Source organism: Chamaea fasciata, unplaced genomic scaffold, assembly GCF_029207755.1.
Source record: "Chamaea fasciata isolate MVZ Bird 193981 ecotype frontalis unplaced genomic scaffold, bChaFas1.0.hap1 SCAF_6, whole genome shotgun sequence".
Lineage (NCBI taxonomy): Eukaryota > Metazoa > Chordata > Aves > Passeriformes > Sylviidae > Chamaea > Chamaea fasciata.
In genome coordinates, this window is record NW_027094091.1 from 3,966,229 (window position 1) to 3,989,394 (window position 23,166).

General features: G+C 37.0%; 1 protein-coding gene across 3 annotated transcripts in view; it reads right to left on the reverse strand.

Moving 5' to 3' along the window:
* The window catches only part of RGS12 (regulator of G protein signaling 12), an 84,358-nt gene that overhangs the window by 15,450 nt on the left and 45,742 nt on the right, over nt 1-23,166 (reverse strand). For all 3 annotated transcript variants that reach the window (XM_066185246.1, XM_066185248.1, XM_066185247.1), the window contains 12 exons: nt 19,310-19,479; nt 16,186-16,278; nt 14,931-15,074; nt 11,239-11,418; nt 9,848-10,001; nt 8,525-8,601; nt 6,611-6,811; nt 5,743-5,816; nt 3,450-3,576; nt 2,418-2,514; nt 856-920; nt 181-334 (listed from right to left, as the gene is read on the reverse strand). In XM_066185246.1, coding sequence (XP_066041343.1) covers nt 181-334; nt 856-920; nt 2,418-2,514; nt 3,450-3,576; nt 5,743-5,816; nt 6,611-6,811; nt 8,525-8,601; nt 9,848-10,001; nt 11,239-11,418; nt 14,931-15,074; nt 16,186-16,278; nt 19,310-19,479 — 1,536 coding nt within the window. The remainder of the gene's footprint in view (nt 1-180; nt 335-855; nt 921-2,417; nt 2,515-3,449; nt 3,577-5,742; nt 5,817-6,610; nt 6,812-8,524; nt 8,602-9,847; nt 10,002-11,238; nt 11,419-14,930; nt 15,075-16,185; nt 16,279-19,309; nt 19,480-23,166) is intronic.

The window sequence follows — 23,166 nt, forward strand, 5'->3', positions numbered from 1 at the left end:
GGTATCCGTAAAATTTTACCTTCAACTTAAACAAACTTGACAATTCAAACACACCAAACAAAAATATAATGGTCATGACTATGATTTGCACAACACAGTATTAAACACACAGTACCTACACAGACACAAAATGTTTCTAAGACTACTTATGTTAATATGTAAGCTATAAAGTTCACATACCCTCTGCTTCATCCAAATTTATTTTCTGACATTTTTTTTTCCCAATCTTTGCAATAGAGTCTTCTCTCTTTGACAGCCGGACTTCCCTAGCATTTTTTCCATTTTCGCCTTTCATTTTGATAGAATTAGACTTTCCTAGAGTTCTTCCCTCTCCCTGCATTAGAAGGAAAGTTAAGGTACTACTTACATTCAGGCTCTATCATTGTATACATAATATGGCCTAAAGGAATGAGGAAAGTTATTTTGGAAACACATTTCTCTAACACCACAACAAATGCTTTAGTTTAGTCTTGATTATGGCAAAGAACATTTGCCACAGCAGTTCCCAAAAATGTAGAAATATATGTAATATTGTTTAGTCTGAAGAATTCAAGTAACTGAAAGGGCCTTTGAACTACAGAGTAGCTCAATCATTTTCAAACATAAATAAGCCAATGAGACACGAAACAACAAACACAACACAGTGAAAGAGTTAACTGATTCATCAAGAAGACGAAGTTCTTCACATATAAATGCTGTTGACAGTGGAAAAATATCAGACAGATTACAGCTATTTTCAATCTAGTTACATGATTTGGCCGATTCAAAATCATGTGTGAATGCAACCTTTGATATAGAATTCTAGAAGGAAACAGAAGATGATCTAATGGAGAAAAATCGTTGCAGAAGACTTACAGTAGATCCTTGACTTCTTGAAGATACAGTTGCAGTCTGTTTTACTAATACGCCTCTTTGTTTCTCTGTAAACATTGAAAATAAATATATCTCCTGTAACTATTGATTTATAATTCCCCAAAGAAGCAAGACTGAAGGGACAATCATGGACACAACAGATTTTTGCTTCAAATTGCTCTAATATGTACTCAGAAAATAGAGTGAGCACAGTTGATAACACTGATAGTTTTCAGTAAAAACCTACCAGAATCTCCCTCCCATCTTCAGATTTTCCTCACATTGACAGTACCTTTAAAGTTAGAAGATGCTGAAATGTCACTTACGTACTAAATTTTCAGTTGCTTTAGATCGAATAATCGTAAAATCTGGTAATTCAGTCTGCAGTTCTCAAAATTACAATTTAAAAAAGAAAATTAAAATCAGCAGAAAAGACCACTGAAAGGCCATGTTGAATCTTTTCCATCCTGTTTTACGCATCAATTATTTTGTAGACACTGCTGTATCCTCCTTGCCATTTTCTAAGTAACCAAAAGGCTCCATCAAATTAAATCTGCCCCCAGCAAATATAGTAACACAGAATCATAGCCGTCTTTCACTGGTACATTGTCACAGAACCAACCCACTGCCAGAATGATCCTCTATGATTTAGGCTTTTACAGCTGCTGGCAGCACATTAGATTTAGGCTTTACTTGTAATCCTTAAACTAATTATCAGTGAGAGTATTTAGATTGGAAACTTTTTTCAAAATAACAATTGGTTCTGTTGGTTAGAAAAATGACAAATCTGATTCTCTTCAATAAATCCCTCCATCTTTATAATCCCAGTTCTTCCTCAAAGAGGATCTCTGCCCTAAGTCTACTTAATTTAACCATATCTAATTTAGTTTTTGAAAATAAGTGTTTGATATCTGTAAAAAGGTCTCCTAATGAAACCAAACCTTTACTCTCAAGGCTGCTAACATTAATCTAGAGTGTAAATTGTGCCAAGAGATTGTCAACTATTTAGCTGATAATTTTTTTTTTTTCCAATTATGTTGCCTAGGGTAATCATGAGTTTTATCCTTTTTGGTGTTATTTTCAGAAATCATCACTTGAAACTAGAGAAGTAGGCTCTGCTACCTTCTCATGCTTAAGGATAATATGATAGCAGCACATATAGCTGCTGTAAAAACTGCATCTGTTTTCCTTATCCAGAATGTCCCTTACTGAATAATTGCCAAATGCACAGAAGATATTTGGCACTTTACTCTCATTATTATTACTGGGCACTGTGTTCCTAAGTCTGCGTGTGGATCTGTGGTTGAATGCAAACAAAAAATTCAAATATTACTACTGCGAAATTTCTTGCAGCAACCGTAAAAGTACTTGCTATCACAGATTAAATTAATCTTCAATCTTCAGAAACTGCACGGCTTTTTGGTTTAAAAGAATATATGCCACATGTGATATATCTAAATTTAATTACATTTACCTCACCTTCACATCAACAGGAAAAACTAACCATAGTCAGGGTTTATAAAACTGACTTGGAACCATAAACAAAAGCTTTTATACAAACTTACCTCTACCCTTTGATGGTTCTTTTTCATCTAGAACAACTCGTTGACCATCCAGATTAGATATAGGGACACCAAGGTCAAGTGGTTCCTGCTCACCACTCTAAAGTCGGATCACAGTTTGTATGTAATAGAGAAAAAGCTGTTTTCAGAACAAATTTATGCAGTCTGACATTTTTGAAAGAAAACAAGAAAAGCATTTTTATGTTTCAGAGTAGCTTCAATACATCCTTCTACCATTCTATAAGTGTTTATTCCCGTGGTGTAAAACTACCTTAATTTCCATGAGTGTAACCCTATTCTGTGAGAAAATTTGGGGAAAAAATATACATGGAGAAAAAAAAATCATCCACTTTGTAAGTGTGATGGTGCTCAAAACAGCACCATCAGTGCGCATGTTCAGCAAATCATGTTTTCCAGAGGACATTTAAGATTATTTTTTATTCTAAATTGACTGTATTTCATTAATTTTGTAATTTCATTAAATGAAGTTACCTTTATACCATCATGCTTTTCAGTTATCTCAAAAACTTGGACTGGTTCAGCAAAGATAGCATACAGTAATACCACAAAATTCACTTTACATGCCTAGGTATTCCAGCGTAATAGAAAAGAGAACATGCTAGCCAAGAGTTCAGTAGTAGAGATATTGAATCAGTCTGCTTTCACAAAACAATTTCTGCAAGGGGATTTGTGGTAATTTTCATGATGCCCAGGATAACGGAACAAAAGCTTTAATCCAACCAACTTTCCCTGGCTAATAATGCGAGTTGAGCTCTGGAAGAAGCAAAGTTTAGGACGCTTGCTTATTTAGGATGTTGGATTTATTCTGAAGAGAATGTAAAACAGACATAGACTAAATATTTGAGGTAACTACTATTAAGCATAATGGTCATAAGTATGATGTATTTTATCTCAAAACGTAGCAATAGATATTTAAATGCCTAATTCTCAGGAGAGGAATCATTCCAGGCACTATCATATGATCTTCTCCAGACAGAAAACATTGCTGCTTGAATTACATCAAAGAATACTTACTAGTCTTGCCACAAGTTCATTAAGATTTAACCCATATTTTGCAACAACAGGCCTCAAGACCTCTGTTACTGGTTTGGTGGGTTTCGCCTTCAGACCAACTGACCGATTGATAGGAACAAGATCCAGCCTGAAACACAGCAATTGTAACATTAAGTGTGAAATATTCCAGTAAATGACGTGAACAGAAATATCCAACCCACAGCAAAGTTATACCAATTTACAGCTAGTAGCATGAATCTGTGCTAAACTGAAATGACAAAGAATTTATTATTATTATTATTATATTTATTATTACTTATATTTAACACAAATAAAAATTGTACTGTTTCACTCGCCAGAGCCAGCCTGAGTCAGTTTATTTCGGACCAAGGAAAAGCATTCCACGGCACTTCCATATTTACAGGGAGATTACTCTGACCAGTTTGGTCCAGGACTTCTTCCAAAGTGACTCCATGCCTGGACTACAGACTTGGATGCAAGAAAAATATTTCTTCTCAGTTCCACAAGAGAGACTCACAACTTCTTATGCAATTACATGAGATGGATTTGGACAAGTATTTTAATTTTTAAGCATACTAACAAACACAGTGGAGTTCCAGATGATGCTGCTTCTTTAGGGTTGGTGCCACCGTATGATGAAATATTGGTATAAGAGAAACTTATATCCCAAAGTTGAAAAAGTAATTAACTTAGAATTTATGGGCTAAAGATAGCTCTCTTCAGGGCCTATTTTACAATTTTGCATTATTAAAACAGCAAAAGAATAATTAAATACAAAAATTTAAAACAAACAAACAAACAAACAAACAAATTCATTAGTATCTATTTCCCTGCACAGAGCTGTGCCTAGCTTTGTTTGGTTTTGCCTTTTAACTGCTCTTCATCTGTGCCCTGAATCCTCCATAAGCCTCATTTGACTGTAATGGTACTATAGCATGAAATCAAGGACAAGCTTACTACTAACAAAACAATCAGAAGAAATTAATGATATTACTAATAGAGATATTAGTACTATCAGTAATTTTTTCAGTCACAAATTAAGATAAAACTCATGTTTTACCTCACAAAAATCACTTAAATACATGTTTAGTCATGTTGACTTTTCCACAAGAAGCCAGAATAACTGAAACTTTGTCTTTCATATTTTCTCTGAATTCAACAATTACTAAATTGAAATGACCCATTTTAATCAATAGCTGGTAATTGATACAGAAGTGGCAGACACTGAAGTAACTAAGTATAGCCACACAGTATTTCTCCTTTGTCTGAAAATATTCCAAATATTTGACTGTATTTGCTTACATACCATCTACCCAGAGAAGGGAATAATGTAGAACATTTCTACATTTTAATTATCACACAAATAACATATGGTACTGCCTACTTAAAGTTCCTTTTTAACTTGGAGACTCAACAAGCTCACACCTAATAAAAGACTGCTCAATCTCAATTTCAAAATTGAATATGCTATGCAGTATTTATTAACCTAAAGTACCTTTAAATAGAAGCCCAGCTTCCTAAGGAAAAGTAATATAGAGGCAAAATAAGGAATGCCTGACAAAATAAAGTTTATTCACTTCAAAAGTCCAGGTCAGTAATGTAATACATTTTACTTCAATACTTTTTCCTGAAATAATTATTTCAGGAGTTTTCATAGCATTAGTTTGGATTCATTTTGAAAAAGAAAATACAAATGTTATTTGGAAAAAAACCACACACTATCAACTACATTACATAAAACTAAATATATCACGTACTGCATTTTATTATATCCATACTAATAATCTAACATTGACTTGGTTTGAGATTCAGGGCTCATCAGATGAATTTTATTTATACAATTAGTCTTACTGTAATTTTCCAGGTGGGCATATAATTACAGATATAACTGAATGGGAACATGTCATCAATAAATATATCCATTCAATTTTAAGACTAGGAGACTCACAGTTCAATTTCCATATCCTTCTTGTGCTATTCCAACCTACTAAACATGGGTCTTTCTGGTGTGGAATGTCCCTCTGGACCCACAGATGTGCCCAATGCTTTCACAGCTGCCTCAGCTTGAGCATTTTGACATCATAGTAATATTTAAATGTCCCTAAACTGGAACACTGGCATCAAAATCCCACTTGTATCCCAAGAGCAATCCAGAAACTCCCCTCCTGCAGCTGCAGAGCCTCCTGTTTCACTGCACAGGTAACTCTCAACAGATCCTTTACTGCACTTACAAAAAGTAAAATGGAAAACAGAGTGGAAAAGGCCAGAGGAAGAGATTATTTTTGACTCTTACCGAAATAAAGTGCGTTTTTCTAAGCGCAGGTCCCGAGACTCCAGGATACTGCTGTCTTGGTGCAACACCAGGGGCTACAGAGCACGGCAGGGACAAAAAAAGAGAGAGCAAATTAACTTCAAACTACGTAAAAAAGACCAGCTTTGTTGTTAAATTTTTTAAGGTAAGTCAGAATATTATTAATATAGGCGGCACGCATTCTAGCGACTGTTCCTTTACAACATGGAACATGATTAAAGGGTGTTTTCTTTTGGCTAGGTGTGAAACAATCACCAAAATCCAATTTCCACTGGAGTCAGCAGGTGTTCAGGAACTCGGTTTTATAAAACAAACCTAGACTCTTCAGCTTACATAAATTACATAGAATGATGCAGCAGAAAATATGGCCAGCTAACAGTCTAAGCTTTAAAAGCCCATAACTATGAACAGTCATTGATTTTTGTCATCGTAATCATCTAGACGGATCAAAAGCAGGTTTAAGAGAATAAATCATGTTCACAGCTTCTCTTCGAATTGGAGATATTTCTGTTGGACTAAAAACCATCACACACACGCTGCACCATTCACAGAGATTGTTGTCTTGGAAATTTTCCTCAATATTAAAACCTGTACCTCATTTCTAGCACTAATGCACCCCGTTCATCTTTGAACGAGATGTCACTATGTTTTTGGACTATAAGGAAGTAGCATCTACTACCAGACATTTGTTTTCTGTGTGGATAATTCAATTCTCCTTCAATTAACCAGCACTGCCAACGTTAAGCTACGGGCAGAACCAGGAGATATGTGTCAGTATGGAGAGAACAGAAAATTTATTTGTAAAATGGGGACCAAAATGCTTCCAAAAAAGCCCAGGAATATGCAGTACCTTATCACCTCCAACTAGAAACAGGTCCACTGCAGCTATGTTGATGCCATGTTTCTCACAGACCCCAGAGAGCACCTCTTTGATGGAGAACCCAGATTTCACAGCCATCTTGCTCGATGAACCATCCGGAAGGTTTACACAGCAGTATTTGGGGGATTTGTCTTTATCTGGTACAAATGCAGGCAATCTTGAGGTTTCAGACTTAAAAGGAAAAAGAAAGGTCAGTGCCCAATGTGAAAATTAGGACTGGGTATAAACTTTCAGAGTCTGCACAGATCAAACCAAGCCAAGAACCATACTTTCTACCATGCTTTAGAAATCCTTCCAAATAACACAAATATCAGATAAATTTAACTCCTAGGGGAAAAGATCACAATATCCTGTGGATAAAGATCACAATAGTGCACAAATCGAAATTTATTTCAAGAACAGATGAAGTTTTACACAGCAAGTGTGTAAACCAGTTACAAGATTTACTACAGAAAAAGTATAAAAGTAAATAAAATCTTATTAAGCATCCAAATAGTTATAATGTCTGTGCTCAATAATGTCCTGCTGATGTAAAAATTACCATTGGCACCCTACGAATCAACATTTAAATGAAGAGGAATGCCTTTAAACATCAGGTTCCTCAATCTTTCCTCTCAAAATTTCCTCTTCTTTCAACATAATATGAATTCTATGCATAAATACACCACAGAGAAAATAAAAATTTAAAATTATTTGCTTCATGGCCATTAATTGTTTTTATTAAAGGGAATTAGAACTACAATGTTATGGGATGGCACTCACCTTTATTTTAGAGTAACAGTAGAATAGTAACACTACAACTAAATATCAAAAGTATCTTTGAAAATTTAACAAAAAGTTCACTTATAACTTACAAGGACACTAAAAAATACTGGTTTTGACAGCCTTTTTGGGTACTCATCATGCTTTTTCTCTTTTCTTTAACTTGGTGCTTCTCATTCAAATCACAGTAACTTTCTGACTTAAATCAGGTGGGAGTGGGAGAGAAATGAGGGGTTGTTGCTTTAGGGAGGCTTTGCATTTTCTATTTTTTAAGACAAGATTTTTCTGCAACAGAAATAAACATGACTTCACCATGCTTGTTTCCCTGATCAATATTTTTAGCACAGATAAAATTACAGTTTTTAGTTAATGGTTAATTACACAGAATCTAGTCTATTAGAGGGATATCAAAAGCCCAAAAATCTTTAAAATTTCCATCTTTTAGATTCTTCCTCCATGTCAACATAGATAAAATAAAGCATTACATCTCTGTTTTATTAATACTGTTTTAATTTTGCACCTCACTAGTTGTACACTGCGAAGGCAGAACTTGATGGTTAGAAATCACAGCGTCTTCACTTGTTAATTTCTTAGCATGACAAAGTGTTTGCAACAAACTCCTCAGGTTTTTTAGGGCCAAGTTAAGTCATTATGACAACAACTCACACCTTTAGGAGAAACAGACAGAGAAGCAGCACAACAGACACTGGCACAACAAAGATCAACCTAATGCAACTTGCATCCCTTATTGCATAGGCCAAGAAGAGGGAAAGCTTTAACTTGTGGTTGTTCAAAAGAGATTCTGAAACAAACTGTTTTTAAAGAGCTACAGTCTTTAAAAGGGAAACTTTACTCTGGTAGTTCACTGGTGCCTGATGTTAAGACAGAGAAAATGCAACGCATATCCAAGGACAGAATAAGAGGTAAGATATGAACACTACTTCTAATGCATTTCTAACGCTCTAAAGTTGCCTAATATTACACCCTGTGCCCCAGCTGTATCACTTAAAAACCCTTTCCCAAGGCATTACATCAAAGAAGCTGAATCCCACAACTTAGAAAATCAGTAATTCCCTGTTTTTTCTGCTCCCCACTGGTTCATTAGTAAGAGGCAGCCATTACCAAGTCGAGACTAGCAGTGGATGACATGGAGCCTTGTGATTCCCGTCTGTATGACAATCCATTGGACTGAAAAGAATCTGTTTGTGCAAAGAACCAGCAATCAGTAAAATAATTTTATTATTTATTATAATACAGAAAACGATTTCAAATGTTAGCTTGTTGGGTCACAAGTTTTTCTTTTTTTCATTAAAAAGAAAGAAAGCATCAAATCTTCATACAGTGCACAGAAGCACGGAAACCAAATCAACTTTTGGTCAAGTGTTTCTCGGTTATGTAACCCCTAAATAAACCCACTTGTTTTTTATATTAAAGAAAAAAATAAACTTTTTTTTTAAAAAATTAGCTTAGTTAATTAGATTTAACAAGATTTCAATATTTTATCTTAAAAATTATTCTACTTCTTCAGATATTCTCAGGGGAGACAAATATTTTTAAAAGTGCAAGTGTGGTGTTAGAACACTAAAATTTAAGACAATCACTAGTCACTTTTCAGAAGACTATGATCTCAGGAAATGCCTCTGATGTCTTTTCACATATGCATATACTGTGAACACTCAAATTATCCATATGATCAGAGGTATCCTGTGGGTCTGGGCATTTACCATAGGCATAAAACTACAGTATCAAATATGGACCAAATTTGGTGCTTTGCTTGAATTTCTTCATTATTTTTAACTCAATAGAGTATTTTACTGCAAAACTTCTGTCTCCTCCAGAGGCCACATACAGGTGCTTTCAGAAGGGAACTCTTCCTTAAACTCTCAAACACAAATAAGGAACAAAACAGCAGGTTACAAGGGCTTTCACACCTCTGACTCTCCTTTTTTTCATTTTAGTCAGGGAAGGTGAAAACAGATGGTGATTCTTCAAAAGTGAACACACCTGTGTGTTACTGATGAAAGAAAGAAAAGTAGGATAACGCAGATGGAGGAATTTTTAAATAGCTGTAACTATAGCACTATTTGCTGTACTGTTCCTGGACTTTTCTGTAAAGATTTGAAATTATCTTTTTATAAAAATAGTAGCTCTCTGCTTGAAAAAGCTATTACCAGCACACAGAAAGGCAGAATGTGCCAAAAAGTAGAAAAAAAAAAGTCTTGTGGAAGTCAGTAAAATAAATTTAAATATTGTCATATTTTCATCTATTTACTTGTACATCTTCCAGAAAACTGCAGCAATACCAGCCATGCTGTGGCCCTCTGGCTTGGCAGTTCTTTTCCTCTGTCACTCCCAAGAATGCACTTAGATAGCAACTAATCACGGTGAGATTAGTCACATCTAGCGCTGAAACAACCTTGAAACAAAGTGGAATGTGACACTCACCGTTTGGATAATCACCATTTTCTCTTCTCTTCTGTGATTTTCCCAAACTCTTACTTCTTGACCACGAGAAGAATGTTCCTCTTTTTTTCTTCTCGGTGTCCTCCTCCCCTGACTCTTCATTTAAAGATCTTCCTGACTTCGACTTACCACTTAGCTATCACCAAAACACAATTAAATCACTGGTTGGATCACAGTTGTGAGTATATTGTCTAAAATAAACCTTCCCACACTTCTTCCTAAAACAAGAGTGTGATGGCCAGGTTAGCTGCCTTCTTTACCCCACGCACAAGCGTCTGTGCCAGCATCCCTCTCAGCAGCAATCAAAAAAACCTCACCAATGGCAACAAAAAGAAATAGAGAGATGGAAATGTGCTCCTTGGTAGGGAGTACAAAACTGTAGCTGGAAATGAGCCACGGAGAGCTCCAGCAAATATGAAAGAACTGTCCCCAGCTCACCAGTAATGCCTAAGTTAATGTAGAAAGGGCATTTGCCTTGCTTTTGAAACACTGAATTTCACTTTGGTATTTTTCCTAGGCTAGGCTTGAACATGAACAGCTTTCAAAGACAATGACAAAGTACTGTTTAACATTTACAAGTAAAATCAAGTATTTAATAGAGCTGAAGAATACAAATGTCAGGAATGTTTGATATTAAACTAAACTTGCTTTTAACAAGCTAGTATTCTTGTTAGATTATTAGAATATTCCTTGAAATGCTACTTTTTAAAGGTTCCTAGTCATAAGAAAACATAATGGCAGATGGGGTAATCTGTAGTGATTGACATGAAAAATGAAAAGTTATAATTTACCCATAGAGTTATGTAATGCAATGGTGGTATTATCTACAAGAAGAAAAAATAAACCCTAAATAATGTCAAGGGATCAGTCAGTAAGACTACTGGTCTAATTTTTAAGCAACTGTACTTCTTTAACACAGAATTATCTTCGTTTAGTAGGAGATAAGAAGTTGAAAACTACCCTTTGCAAAAATGAGTTAGTTTAGGTTAAGCCTTCTCCAAAACTTCTGATAAAATGTCTCCTCTCAGCAAAGGTTAAATTATCACATCTTAATTCCCACATTGAACCAAAATAAGTTTCTGAACTGGTGCATTAACAAAATAACCCTTACTTTTTATTTGTACACATGTAGTTAAATCAAAATGAAGACTTAAAATTATATTCAGAAATTCAGTATCTAGAAAACTGATTCAAAGGCAAGGATAAAACAAACAAGTATATTCCTGAGTACATAAAAATTTTGCAATTGTGTTTGCCAGCATCTCTAACCACACATTTTAATTTTATCTTATATATTATCTTGGATTTTCTAAAGAACTTGAAAAACATTATTTAAGAACTTGGTTTTGAGACAGCAACAATGCAAAGGTCACCTTTTTTGGTGTTGACATGTTGGACTTCTCTGAACTGACGCTGTGTTTAGAAGTGGGGCTGCTGGGAACACGCTGAGGATCAGGAAGAGGACGTCCTTCCACTTCAGCTAAGATGCATTCTTGGTAAAGCGGGGATTTGAGGAAGCGAGTATAGCTATCAAACTTCATCAAGTTAAAAATCTGAAATTAAACCGCCATGGATAATGGTTACATACATTCCAGTAACACAGCAAGAAAATGAAGCTGCTTTGCAGCAGGGAACTCCCACAGAATTTAGGACATCAGGCTGTAGACAGCACAGGTATGACATTGTTTAGACCTGGCTAATTACACTGCACCCATTTTAAAGTGAAACATGATTTGATCTATTCTCTTATTACAGGTTCAGAAAAAAAGTCATGATTTGTGCAAAGTGCAAACTGAGACGCTGTAGAGTCTTGACAACACCATCCTCTTTTACTGCGTTGATGCCATTCTATGTGGGGCATGGAGCAAGCTGGCCATTTAAAACATTTTAAAGGTTGTCACACTAGCACTGTGTGTGACAGGATTAAGTTATACAAGTGTGTTTTAAGGTAGCTGTGAACAAGAAAAGTTTATCTTCTAAAACACATAAATATGATATAATCACAATATGCAATAATTCACAATGATACAAGATACACAAAGTTAACTGCTGATGTGAGGACAAGCTGAGAGTCCTTTAGAGCACATATAATGTTCACAGAAGCATGGAATCATTTAGGCTGGAAAAGACCTCTAAGATCATCATGTCCAGCCATTAATCCAGAACTGACAAATGTTAACAGTAAACCACGGACACGCGCCCAATGATAAGGAAAAAACCCATCAGTATCTCTGGATAGTTTAATAATCAAGGTGCTGTAGATCTTGAAAGAGAACAGTTTACATTAAATGACCAATATTTATTTTAAACCACAGAGGAAGAAAGCAGCTCTATACCAGGCCTGGAGCAAATAACAGAGGCTCATTTAACCAAAGCTAAATTTATGAAAGTGAAAAAGAGCTTTTTCTCAAATGCTAAATAATGTTTAAATTTTTTGTTCCATTTTTTTGAAAACCTGCTGTTTTAAGTTAAACCCATACTTTTAACTCTGTATCTTCTCCTGTGATTCAGCTGATCTGAAAAAAAACAGTATGAATGGCTACTTCTTTGGGCATGACAAATTCCCCACAAGCAAAGGAAGGCATGCACCACCCAGCAGGTTATGGCATTCCCAAGAGTATAAAGGGAAGTCCATCACCGAGACAGAGTGGCCCATTTGCAGATGGAAACCATACTCCAGATTGTGCAGACACAGCCCTCTCAACAGACTTTAGCCCAAAAATTATCTTATAAACAGCAAAATAGAGCAGAGAGAATTTGATCCTGCAGAGTCACGGAAACCTAACTCAAACTGAAGGTCAACTACCATGTTTTTGACTTTCCCTTCTGTATATTCGCATTCCTGCTGCCTGTCATCTATGTTGGGCCTTCTAATGCACTGTTTTCCACATGGCAAGCCATGGAAAAATACTTCTGTATATGCTAGCTTTGACAGTCTGCAAATTAAACATACCTAATACAGCAAAAAAATCATACCCTTCTAATTTTGCTGGACAGTCATGAGAGCGTAACTTACCTTGAGCTGGTTATCATCTGCCCTATGTTTCTAGCCCACACGACATCCATGATTTCCTATATTTAGGAAATATCATATTTGCCTATCTTAACAATTTCTGCTTATTTGGAAAAGCTAGCAGATGCTAGTTTTTGTTCTAACAAATGAGAAACATTTTAAAAGCATAATTTGAAATGTTCAGATAAGAGTAGAAAAACTTATATCCATTACCAACTCTACATGAAGTACATGCTATTGTTATTTTAATACGTTCATCCAGAAACACTGGAAATGCTTGTTCTTACTCAATTTACAAAAAGGAACAACATCCTAACTAGGTACTTTGGCTGAATCCACACTGCCATTACAACCTCTAACAGCAAGATCACGGACAAATTTGTCAGGACATGGACAGAAAGCAACTTCCAGGGGTATTCCCAACAGGCAGTGCTTGAGAGAGAATGGCCTGCAAGCGTTTCCAAGGCACTTTCCCACACATTTCAGCAACTCCTCTGCAGCCTTACAGCAACCCTCCCTATTCCCCAGCAGCACACTCATCCAACAACCACCATAGAGCAGCACCCTCGCACTCTGTGGTCAGTGTTCAAATCTAAAAGATCTTGTGAAAGACCACAAATGCAGAGCTTTCGCTTTAATAAGGGTTTATCACCACCATGAGCTGAACTTAGAGAGTCTGTGGGTGTGTTGCAGTAACTACACAACCCACAGCTGTGTGTTCTCAAGGTGGTGCCACCCACCAAGACCACAAAATGACCTGCAGAACCACTGGCTGAAGCCAAGAAGTTAAGGGTGACCAAGCTGCTGATTCCCCAGCACTGACCCCAGCCAGGCAGCACACCACCAGCACCTCAGGCAAGCTCCAAGGCCACGTCCTTCAGCAGAAGGAACTCTCATCCTGCTTCACTTCATTTATCACTGAAAGGTATGGGTCTGGGTGAGGGATCTGACTGAGGCATTGACAATTTGAGATAAGCAGGCCAGGTACAGAGAGGCCTTGTGGCTGGGACTGGAGCCACAGCAGGACTTCTCATGAGCATTTTCTCCTGCATTATGAGCCCTCCAACTAAGGACACAGCATTTTCAAAGGGACAAAACCTCCATCAGCCCTGTCCCCTGACTCATCAGGACACCCTGTACTCCACCAAACGAATGGGAGAGGATAAGGAGGAATTCAGGCATAGTCTCCACAACACCAGGATGACAAATGCATGAAAAAATGTCTGGGAAAGTGGTGACTGGTAATTCCCACAGAAGGCTCAGGCTTGGGAGGTGCACAAGGAGTAGCTATAAGGTCAGGAAGCTACCAGCATTACAGTTAGACCAGCAGTCAGACCTACCTTTCTATTTCCACTTTGCAGGAGGATGACACGATACCCAGCTGCTCAGATTGCCCAAAAGCATGTGCTCTGAGATTGTGTCCTAAGATTGTGACCTGGTTCATTAAAGCTATGGCCCTGATTCCAAAATGATGATATCAAAATTACTTCTACTAATAAACTGGTAGGGTGAAAGAGTTACCAAAGACATGACTTAGGGGGAAAAAACCTAGAAACTTAAATTCTACAGGAAATGTAAAGTGTATCCTGTTGTTGCATAACTCTTCTGATTATCAAAAATTATTAGAAATACATCAGAGGTCTTCAGACTCCAACAGTTTTAAAATCTCTTTGCCTGACAGTAGTATTAAAGCATAAGAGAAGAACTCCTTTAATACAACCGACATTTTAAAAACCAAAATTAGACGTTATTTGTGTACTCAACTCTCCACTAAAGAAAAAAAAAGCAGCCATATGCAAACACTCCGTGCAATGGTGCTGCAACACATGGAATTATTTACTTGCACTAAACCCTCATTTCAATAATAGTACTTTTCAGATTATTTTTTAGTTAAATTACAATTTTCTCTACACATAACAATAAAACAGTTAAGCAGCCTTCTTTCTATTCTTCTAACAGTCTAAAATACACAGCATGTAAAACTATTTTTACAGACCATAAAATAAAAGATAGCAGACATAAACGAAGAGCATTTATGGTCACTATGGTTACCTGAAGTTGCTGTTCCTTGAACATATCCGGATGGGGGGAATTGAGAATATCATCTGCCAGCTGTGCCTGGCTGTCAATATTAACTGGGGTTGTAGCTTTGCTACACAAGAACTTACTGAAGATCTCCCGGGCCCTGTAAGAAAGCTACAGAAAAGAATTGCTAAATGTATGTTGCTTTTAAAACCATACTTTTAGCTAGGCATTTCTTACACTGATCTATTCCACCCAAAAATAGATGGCCGCTCCTGAATCTTTTATATAGGTATTTTTCATATGTCAGCTTTCGCCAGTTTTAGGCACATAAATAGGGTTTTTCCTTTAAGATTACAAATATTCATCAAATATTTCTTAAACAGTAAAAGTTGTCCTCCAAATAAAAATTAAAATGGATCAAGCAGTGCAGCACAGCAGGTATGTTTTAAAAAGGAGAGTAATTTTTTTTTTTTTTTTGATTTTAGACCTTTTACATAACAGTTACTATTTAAATACATCCTCTAAGATTCAATTTCTAGAAGTGAGAAAAAGGTAAGGATATATATGAATATTTACAGTCAAAACCATTCATTTTTAACTTATTTACTTTGAAACACCCACATCACAAAAATAACAAAAAACCCACCAAGCTGAGCCCACGGCCCTTAAGGGTGGTGTTCAGAAAATACACTGTTTGAAGACAGAATAAAGTAGAAGAAAGAAACCTCATTAGCAGACAAAAGAGTTAAGAGAGACTTGGAAGATGAAATTGCTTCCACCACATAAACCTAACCAGATTTGGTGGTGGTGTAGACAGAAGTGTTGCCAACCTGTACAAAGTTCAAAATTCACCCAACCTGCCTGACCAATGTAAGATTCCCTCAAAAGGACAGGATGGAGATTCTCATAATTTGTGAACAATCCTGAGAGCCCTACCCTTTGAGCAGCAGATAATCTAAGTCATTTAGAAACACAATCTTGGTTGGTGGAGGCAATCTAGCTAAAAGAGTGTAAGAGGCCTTTCCCTGACATGTTCAATTAACTTGCTCTGCACTTCCATGCACTGATGGTCATTTCCAACATCCAAGATACCTTACCTCATTCTTACAGATCTACTTCTGCACTTTAAACATATCCAACATCTTAAATTTAGGTCATCCCACCCTATTTAATGATGTCACAGTACACAGACCAAGCACAGCTTCATCAATTACAATCATCTTGAAGGACTAATCATTTTTGAAGAAGCAACACAAGGTACTGAAATACAACATTGACTTACCTCTTTTTTATCATGTGCAGGTACATGGTTAAAATATTCACAGGCCTGCCAAAATAAAATATTTTCTTCACTAAATTCTTTCCGTAGAAATTCCTAGGGGAAAAAATAAGCAAATAAATAAATGTCTCAAAGAAAGTTTACTTGCCAGCTTAAACAACATATATATAATGCTTGAAAAGTTTGCATAAAGGTAAGTTTCAACAGCCCAATTTTCTTCTAAAGTAAAAATCAAGGTATGTCCAATACATACCTGATGCTCCCCCTCTTTCTTGTGTCTTTTTAAATGTATATAACTGAGAAGAATACATCGAGTTACAATCAAATCATTTGCAAATACAAAGTTTGAAATGTCATGATAAGTAGTACATAAACTGGTGAATAAATTTTAATAAAATTTTAAATAGTTTATAAACTAGATTTAAAGGTGACACTGTAAAGTGTCTTTAATTGCAGTTCTACTGATATAACAGAGTAGATGTTTATCAAGAAGTGCCCATAATCAATTCTGAATTCATTACAGTGTCTTTTTGTATGATATGACAACTATAAAAGAAAAGTGCTCTTTTATCACTGTTCACTGTGTTCAACGTGGTTACATGGCTTCTCTTTGGGAAATACTCACTGAGAGGAAAAAAAAATATCTCCCAGTACAACATACAATAATCAGGACATTTACATTACAACATCCTAAAGTCCAAATGAAGACTGGCACTGATTCAGCTAGAAAACTCTACAAGCACAAACTGTGTTTAAATTTGTATAATTCAACATTCTCACAGCATCTTAAGAACATTTTAACCATCAGGGGAAAAATAAAGATATTAAAAAAAACCCAAACTTGATCCACCACAACCTTCACTCAATCATCACATGGGTATCAGTGAAGCTTCCTTATCATACAAAGCAGCCTCAGAAAGCTGTGTAAGAAGAATCTCCACAGAAATAAACTTAAGTTTATTTATGCTTTTCGGATTTACAGAGAGTTTAGGGAGTCCAGCTATAAGAAAGTAAATGAGATAAACTACAATACAGGAAATCTAAATGCCCAAGTAAGTTCTGAATTTGAAGTTCTCCAGATACACAAACTGAGACACCAAATGCATAAAAAACAACCCAGAGAGTATTCAAGGGAACATTTCTGCACTTTACATGTAATTACATACTGAAAGAGAATCAAATGAGTGAGCAAGAACTGGAACCCAACAGCCTACTTCCCCCTTGGCACATTCCCTGTGAACCTAGACTCCATCTCCCACTTCCTTCCTTGTGGCCACAGGATTCAGGCACAGCTGGCTGCCCAACATCAGGCAGCCAAGCAGTTGTCACCCGTGCAACGGGAAGCTGCAGAGGTTGGTCTGAACCCCTTGAGAGGGGAACCTGCAAACAGCTCTCTCACCTCCTGGCTGACTGCTCCAAGCAGCAGCTATTATGCAAAGTTGTGGGTATTTGCAAAACATGCAAAATCTCTCCTTCTTGGAGAGTAATTCCTGCTCTGTGACAAAGCTGTCCTCAGGAAAGGCAGACACTGGATCCCAAATGCACCAAGACACTTGCTATGGAACCATGAATAAAATGCTGATGCCTCAATGTTCCTGGATACTGGCAGCAAACTGCACAGTGTTACGGCAACCAGGTTAATAAATCTAAGCAATGGCTCTGGACATCCCCTGGGTCCCAAGAAAGTGGTGGTGCACACAATAAACTTTAACATTCCCTAACTGTTTTTAAAGTGGGTATTTCTTTAAGACATGCATTTTTACAGTGTTTATAAAAAGAAGTTCTGATTAGAATAAAATGGGGGGGGGGGGGAAGTAAAACTTCCAGAATATCTGAGGTTGGCTTTTACTGAAATCAAGAGTACCTTTAACCTTTTAATCTGAAAATTTATTAAAATTATATGAGCTACTTTTTACATTCATAATGTAAGTTTTGAAGTATCACAGCAGCTAAAAATTTACTGCAGCAATTTCCTAAGTGTACACAAGTTCACTGGAGCTTTATAAGTAATTACAACTAAGCCAACTGAACTTTCAGTAGCAGCCCCATGAACTACATCATTTTTCAGATGGACTCTAACAATCAGATCAGATTTGTAATTTTTCTTCCAGCCTGACAAGAAGTATGAAAGCAGAAATGCTATTAACTCTCAGACTGCTCTGCTAAACTAAGGAACATAATATCCAGGATGTATTATTTTGCTTTCCTCTTCTCTGTTTCCACAAACATATGTTCACTGTTAATGTGGGTTTCAGGTTCCCCCACCAGTTAACATGGAAGTCTGTTTATTAACCATTGTGATCTCTTAATACTTTTGTATCAAGCAAAAGAGTATTTCTGATTTACAGCAGATTCCAATAATCTACCTCTCCTATACCACGGGTTTCCTTATGTTCTCATTGTGAAAATTACTTGGGCAGCACAAACTGTCCCTGTGCAACACATTCAGAATCAGCAACATACTCTCAGTGCAACAAAGCAAAAGTATATACCCTCAATTTCCTTGCATGCAAAATAGAGATGATGCTATTTATAACTTCATAAATGTGCTGTGCAGAAAAGAATTTATGTATTGCAAAGGATTTATGCTTTGCAAATACTCAGCATTACTCCTTCAAGTTGTAGTTTTAACCAGTGCTCTTAACAACTATAACTACTTCTAAAAAGTATTTCTAAAAACCTTTTGAAGGAAAATAAGTCACTCTATCATGGAAAAAATCTTCTACGTGGCTTCCAATGTTTCAGGAGATGTGAATAATGACCCACTCTTAGGAAACTACCAAAAGTACTTCTTCCTTCTTGTACGAAGGCTACGGATAGAAAAAAAAATTACAATACGGGGAAGCATTCTAAAAGTTCCCAGACAAAGCCAAATATAGCTTCCATTTTCACCTGAAACTTCTGCTATGCAGAAATGCATGGCAATCTGAATATTACTGTGAGCTTTCACTCAGCTGTGAGCCTGTGTAAACTCAGAAAGATGCTCAGATAACAACAGAGCATGAATGAACTCCTGTCTCTTATCCTGTGCAAGGAGAGTGTCAAGAAAAAAACCCAAAGAACACAGGAAAATTACCGCAGCAGTACCAGGTATTTTGGAAAGCCTCTTATTTCCCTCAAAACTCACCGAAAAATATTTAACACCAACAGAGTCCTGAAGAAGACGCTCAAAGGAAACAGCCCAGCTTGCAACTCTCCTCTCTCGCAGTCGCCGGCAGCTCTGCACGCTGGGAAGGCTGGCATTGCTACTCAGGCTGTTTTCACTGATGCAGTCCTTCAATTCAGTGCTATTCAGCTCTGTTAATAAAGGAAATTAATCTGTCAATAGAGTACTATTTATTCACTTTTTCTCTTCAGTATTTATTTATCACACCTATTGCTCAAGCTCACAGTGGTGCAGATTTCTAAATATCCTGCTCCATTTTTATTAAGAGCACCTGCATAGAAAAAAACACCCCAAGCACCTCTCAAGTTTCTTCTGTTCCACTGCAAAGAAAATTAAAAGAGTGTCTTAACAGCAGTCCCCTGACAGAAGCAAAAGGGGCAGGGACAAAACAAAATAATTCTTCTTATTCCACAAAATAAAATACATTTTCCTCTTTATATTTCTCGCACTATGGGCTGCACTCCTTCGTAAGACTATCCAAGGAAAGTTGACCTTCAAGAACCCACTGTTGACCAGAATGTGGGCAAAAACCTTTTAGGTGATAGGAGACAGCAAAATTCCATATACACTTCAGTTGGTAGACAGGCAATATGTGAAAATTTACATGGAAATACAAGATTCCCTTTAATACTGAAAATTTAGTAGAGGAGTCAGTTGTGGAAAAGAACATTAGGAAATGAGCTAGTATGGGATGCCTTCCTCATCCACTGGAAGCAAGACACATCAAACCATAGATCCTCAATTTATTACGGTTTATTATGGGATCCCTTCCAGACTCCAACCAACATACTGGAATAACCTAGAGATTCCAAGATAAGAAATTATCTGATTATTTAGATCTTGAAAAAAACAGAAGTGAATTTTTATTCTGAGAAACAAATTAACAAGAACCCATGGAGAATTTAGGGAAACCTTAATTGTCAGGCTGCCCTTGTGTGGCAGCCTAACAATTTCAAGTGTTAATTCCAGCTCATCTTTGTCATGTCAGTAAACAAAAAAGGCAGACAAAAAATATGAAAGTGACCATTTGTCCACAGAAATAGAAAGGGGAAAGAAATGGCTGCTCTAAATAAGAGAGGAAACTGCTTACAACAGGGCTCTATTCACAGATTTGTCATTTACTTCTTGCACACCCTTTTACAGGACGGTCCCTCCACCTCCCAGTGTACACAAACGTAAACGTGGTAATGCTGAATCCCCACCTACACACTTCACAGAGGTGATGTAAGGTTTAATTCATTGTGGAGACACAACTAAAGCCTGGTTGCACATAGAGAGATGCCAAACTGAATGAGATTCTTTGATGAAGGGATGAAAAAATCACAGACGTTCAATTATTTGAAAAATTTGAAGTAAGACATGTGAGAAAATAATACCCTCAAATTAAATAGATGGCATATTCAGCAATTTTATGCCAAATGGAAAAGCAAGTATGCAGCTCACTAGAGATGCAATCTGTTTGAGAAAACTAAATTCGCAACCAGCCAGAAATGGACTGTGCTCCACAGGGACATTTTTAGGATTTTCCTCAGTTATTTACTTAGACTAACTAAAGCAGTGAGCAATTTCACCAAAAAAACCCCTACTTTATACAATCTCCTAAGGTGTCCCTTCATGTTAGAAGTATTTGAAAGCACTTTGCATTTCCAAACTTCATGTTCCAAAACATTACTGCTCCCCCCTGGAAGTAAGAAGTTAGAAAAAATGCACCATTCAAAAACAGTTACAAGCGTTGGAAAAAATTATAAAGATAGTTGTAAAGGTAAGGGAAAAAAAAATTAAGGGGCCTGAAACTTCATTTTTAAACATATTCTTAGCTCAGAAATATTCACTAAGATGTAATAGCTAACTAATTTGAGTTTCTGTAAGCAAAGCTATTTTTTAAGACAAAAAAAACCCAAGTAAGGCAAAGACACAGAATTAGATGAGGGAAGAAGAAAATGTAACTTTGCATTTTCAACAATGACAATATTTAAGGACACTAGCAACAAATCAGCTACATAAATAATTTTCTTCGCCTAATCACCATATTAATCAAAGCTAATTACAAACACTCAGCAAATACTGCCAAATTTTCTTCCACAAATATTTATTCACATTTTCCTTTAAAACATATGAAAGAGCATAACCAAGTCAACTGCTAACTTCATTAGAGAATACCTGTCACCACAGTGAAACTATTGTGAAAGAAGTTAATGTGAATCTGAAGGGAATGATATCTAAATTTATTATCCAAAGTATTTTGCTTTAACTCTGCAGGTGGATATGTTCTATTTTACAGTCCAGGATATAAATAGACACCCACTTCTTGATAGATCTGGAACAGTTTCAGGTACTGCCTCACCCCTGGAGGGTTCAATCCCAGCATTCTCCAGTGATGAACGATGAAAATTTCCTTGTTCCTTTCAGGCAAAGTCAGAAAGGCAAACTCATCCCCCATACCAAAGCCCTGAAACCTCCTTGGCTGGCAGAGAGAAATTAGGGAGCAGCCACACCGAGCGCTCAACTCTGGATCCTGGAGTCACAGTGCCTTAGGACTCAGAAGGGATTGGGAAGCGGCAGGCACAGCAATCACCAGGCAGTCAGCATCACCTCCCTCCCAGTGGCAGGCGTTCAATTTCCCCATGGCAGCAGGGAAACCCAACTGCAATTACAGCCTCCAGTGTTTACACCAGTGGGTAACAGCTAACTACCTTTAATTGCCACCAGCTGCCTGCTCTATCCAGCTCCCCAGAGTTACACGCCCCTGAACTGCACGGGGTTCTCCCTCCTCTGGGTTCTCCCCACTCTGGAGATCCCATGAACACAATTGAACCAAAATAAGACTCTATTTCCAACAACCAAAGAGCTACTGGCACGGGTCCTCCAGTGTGTTAACACAGCATTAAGGAATTACTCATTCCCAGGAAACTGTCTCTGTTCTGGTAGATTTAATTTAGGTAATTCAGACTTTTTTTTTTTTTTCAAAAAGAACTATATTAATTTACACTTAACCCTGGCACAGCTTTGGTTTCCCTTAATGAAAAGATGCAGTCAGTTTGCTTTTAAAATCTGTAGAGCTTTCTGCTGTGGTACCTGTCCAGCTGAAAACAATACAGAAAAGATTTTTTTGCCAGAAAAGGCTTGGTTATTCTAGTTTCTTTTACCACCCAGATCATCAGTTGCAATTAAAACAGTTACAGGCTAGTGCAGATATACCGTTTAGAACTGGAGAAAAAGAAAGTCAAATGGAAGGAAAAACACCTCCCCAACTCTAACATTAGCACTCAATTCATCCAAATCACATTTAAATGAAGACTCTATAAGGCATAACTCCTGCTCCACTCCTCTTGCAGAGGAATGTTTCCAATGTAAGACTCCAGCATCAGGTTTCCTGACTCTCACAGCTCATGCATTCCTAGGTACACGCAGCCCACCTTGGAAAGCAGGAATGGAGAAACTTTCCAACCAGGTCACATATTTCATCTAATGAGCCCTCTGTCATGATCATCAGAGGAAACACAGAGCCCTGACTCTCACCCTCAAATGTTCTCATCACAGGGCAGTTGTGCAAAGTGGACTCCTCCTCCTTGTGTTTTAAAAAAGAAAAGGAGCAATTGGGAATCCCAGGATGCCAGAGGAGTTTAATGTGAAAAATCCCAGCTCTGCATGGACGACATGGACTCCAGCAGTGCAGAGAAGTTCCCAAATGCCTGCCTTCCTTTGTCATCACCGGTGGAAGCACCAACTTATCTTGTATTTCCTGTGAAAGGAGGCTCCTTGCTCAAACATCTCAAACCCCAGGGACCTAACTTTACTTTTGTTCTGCTTGATAGCAA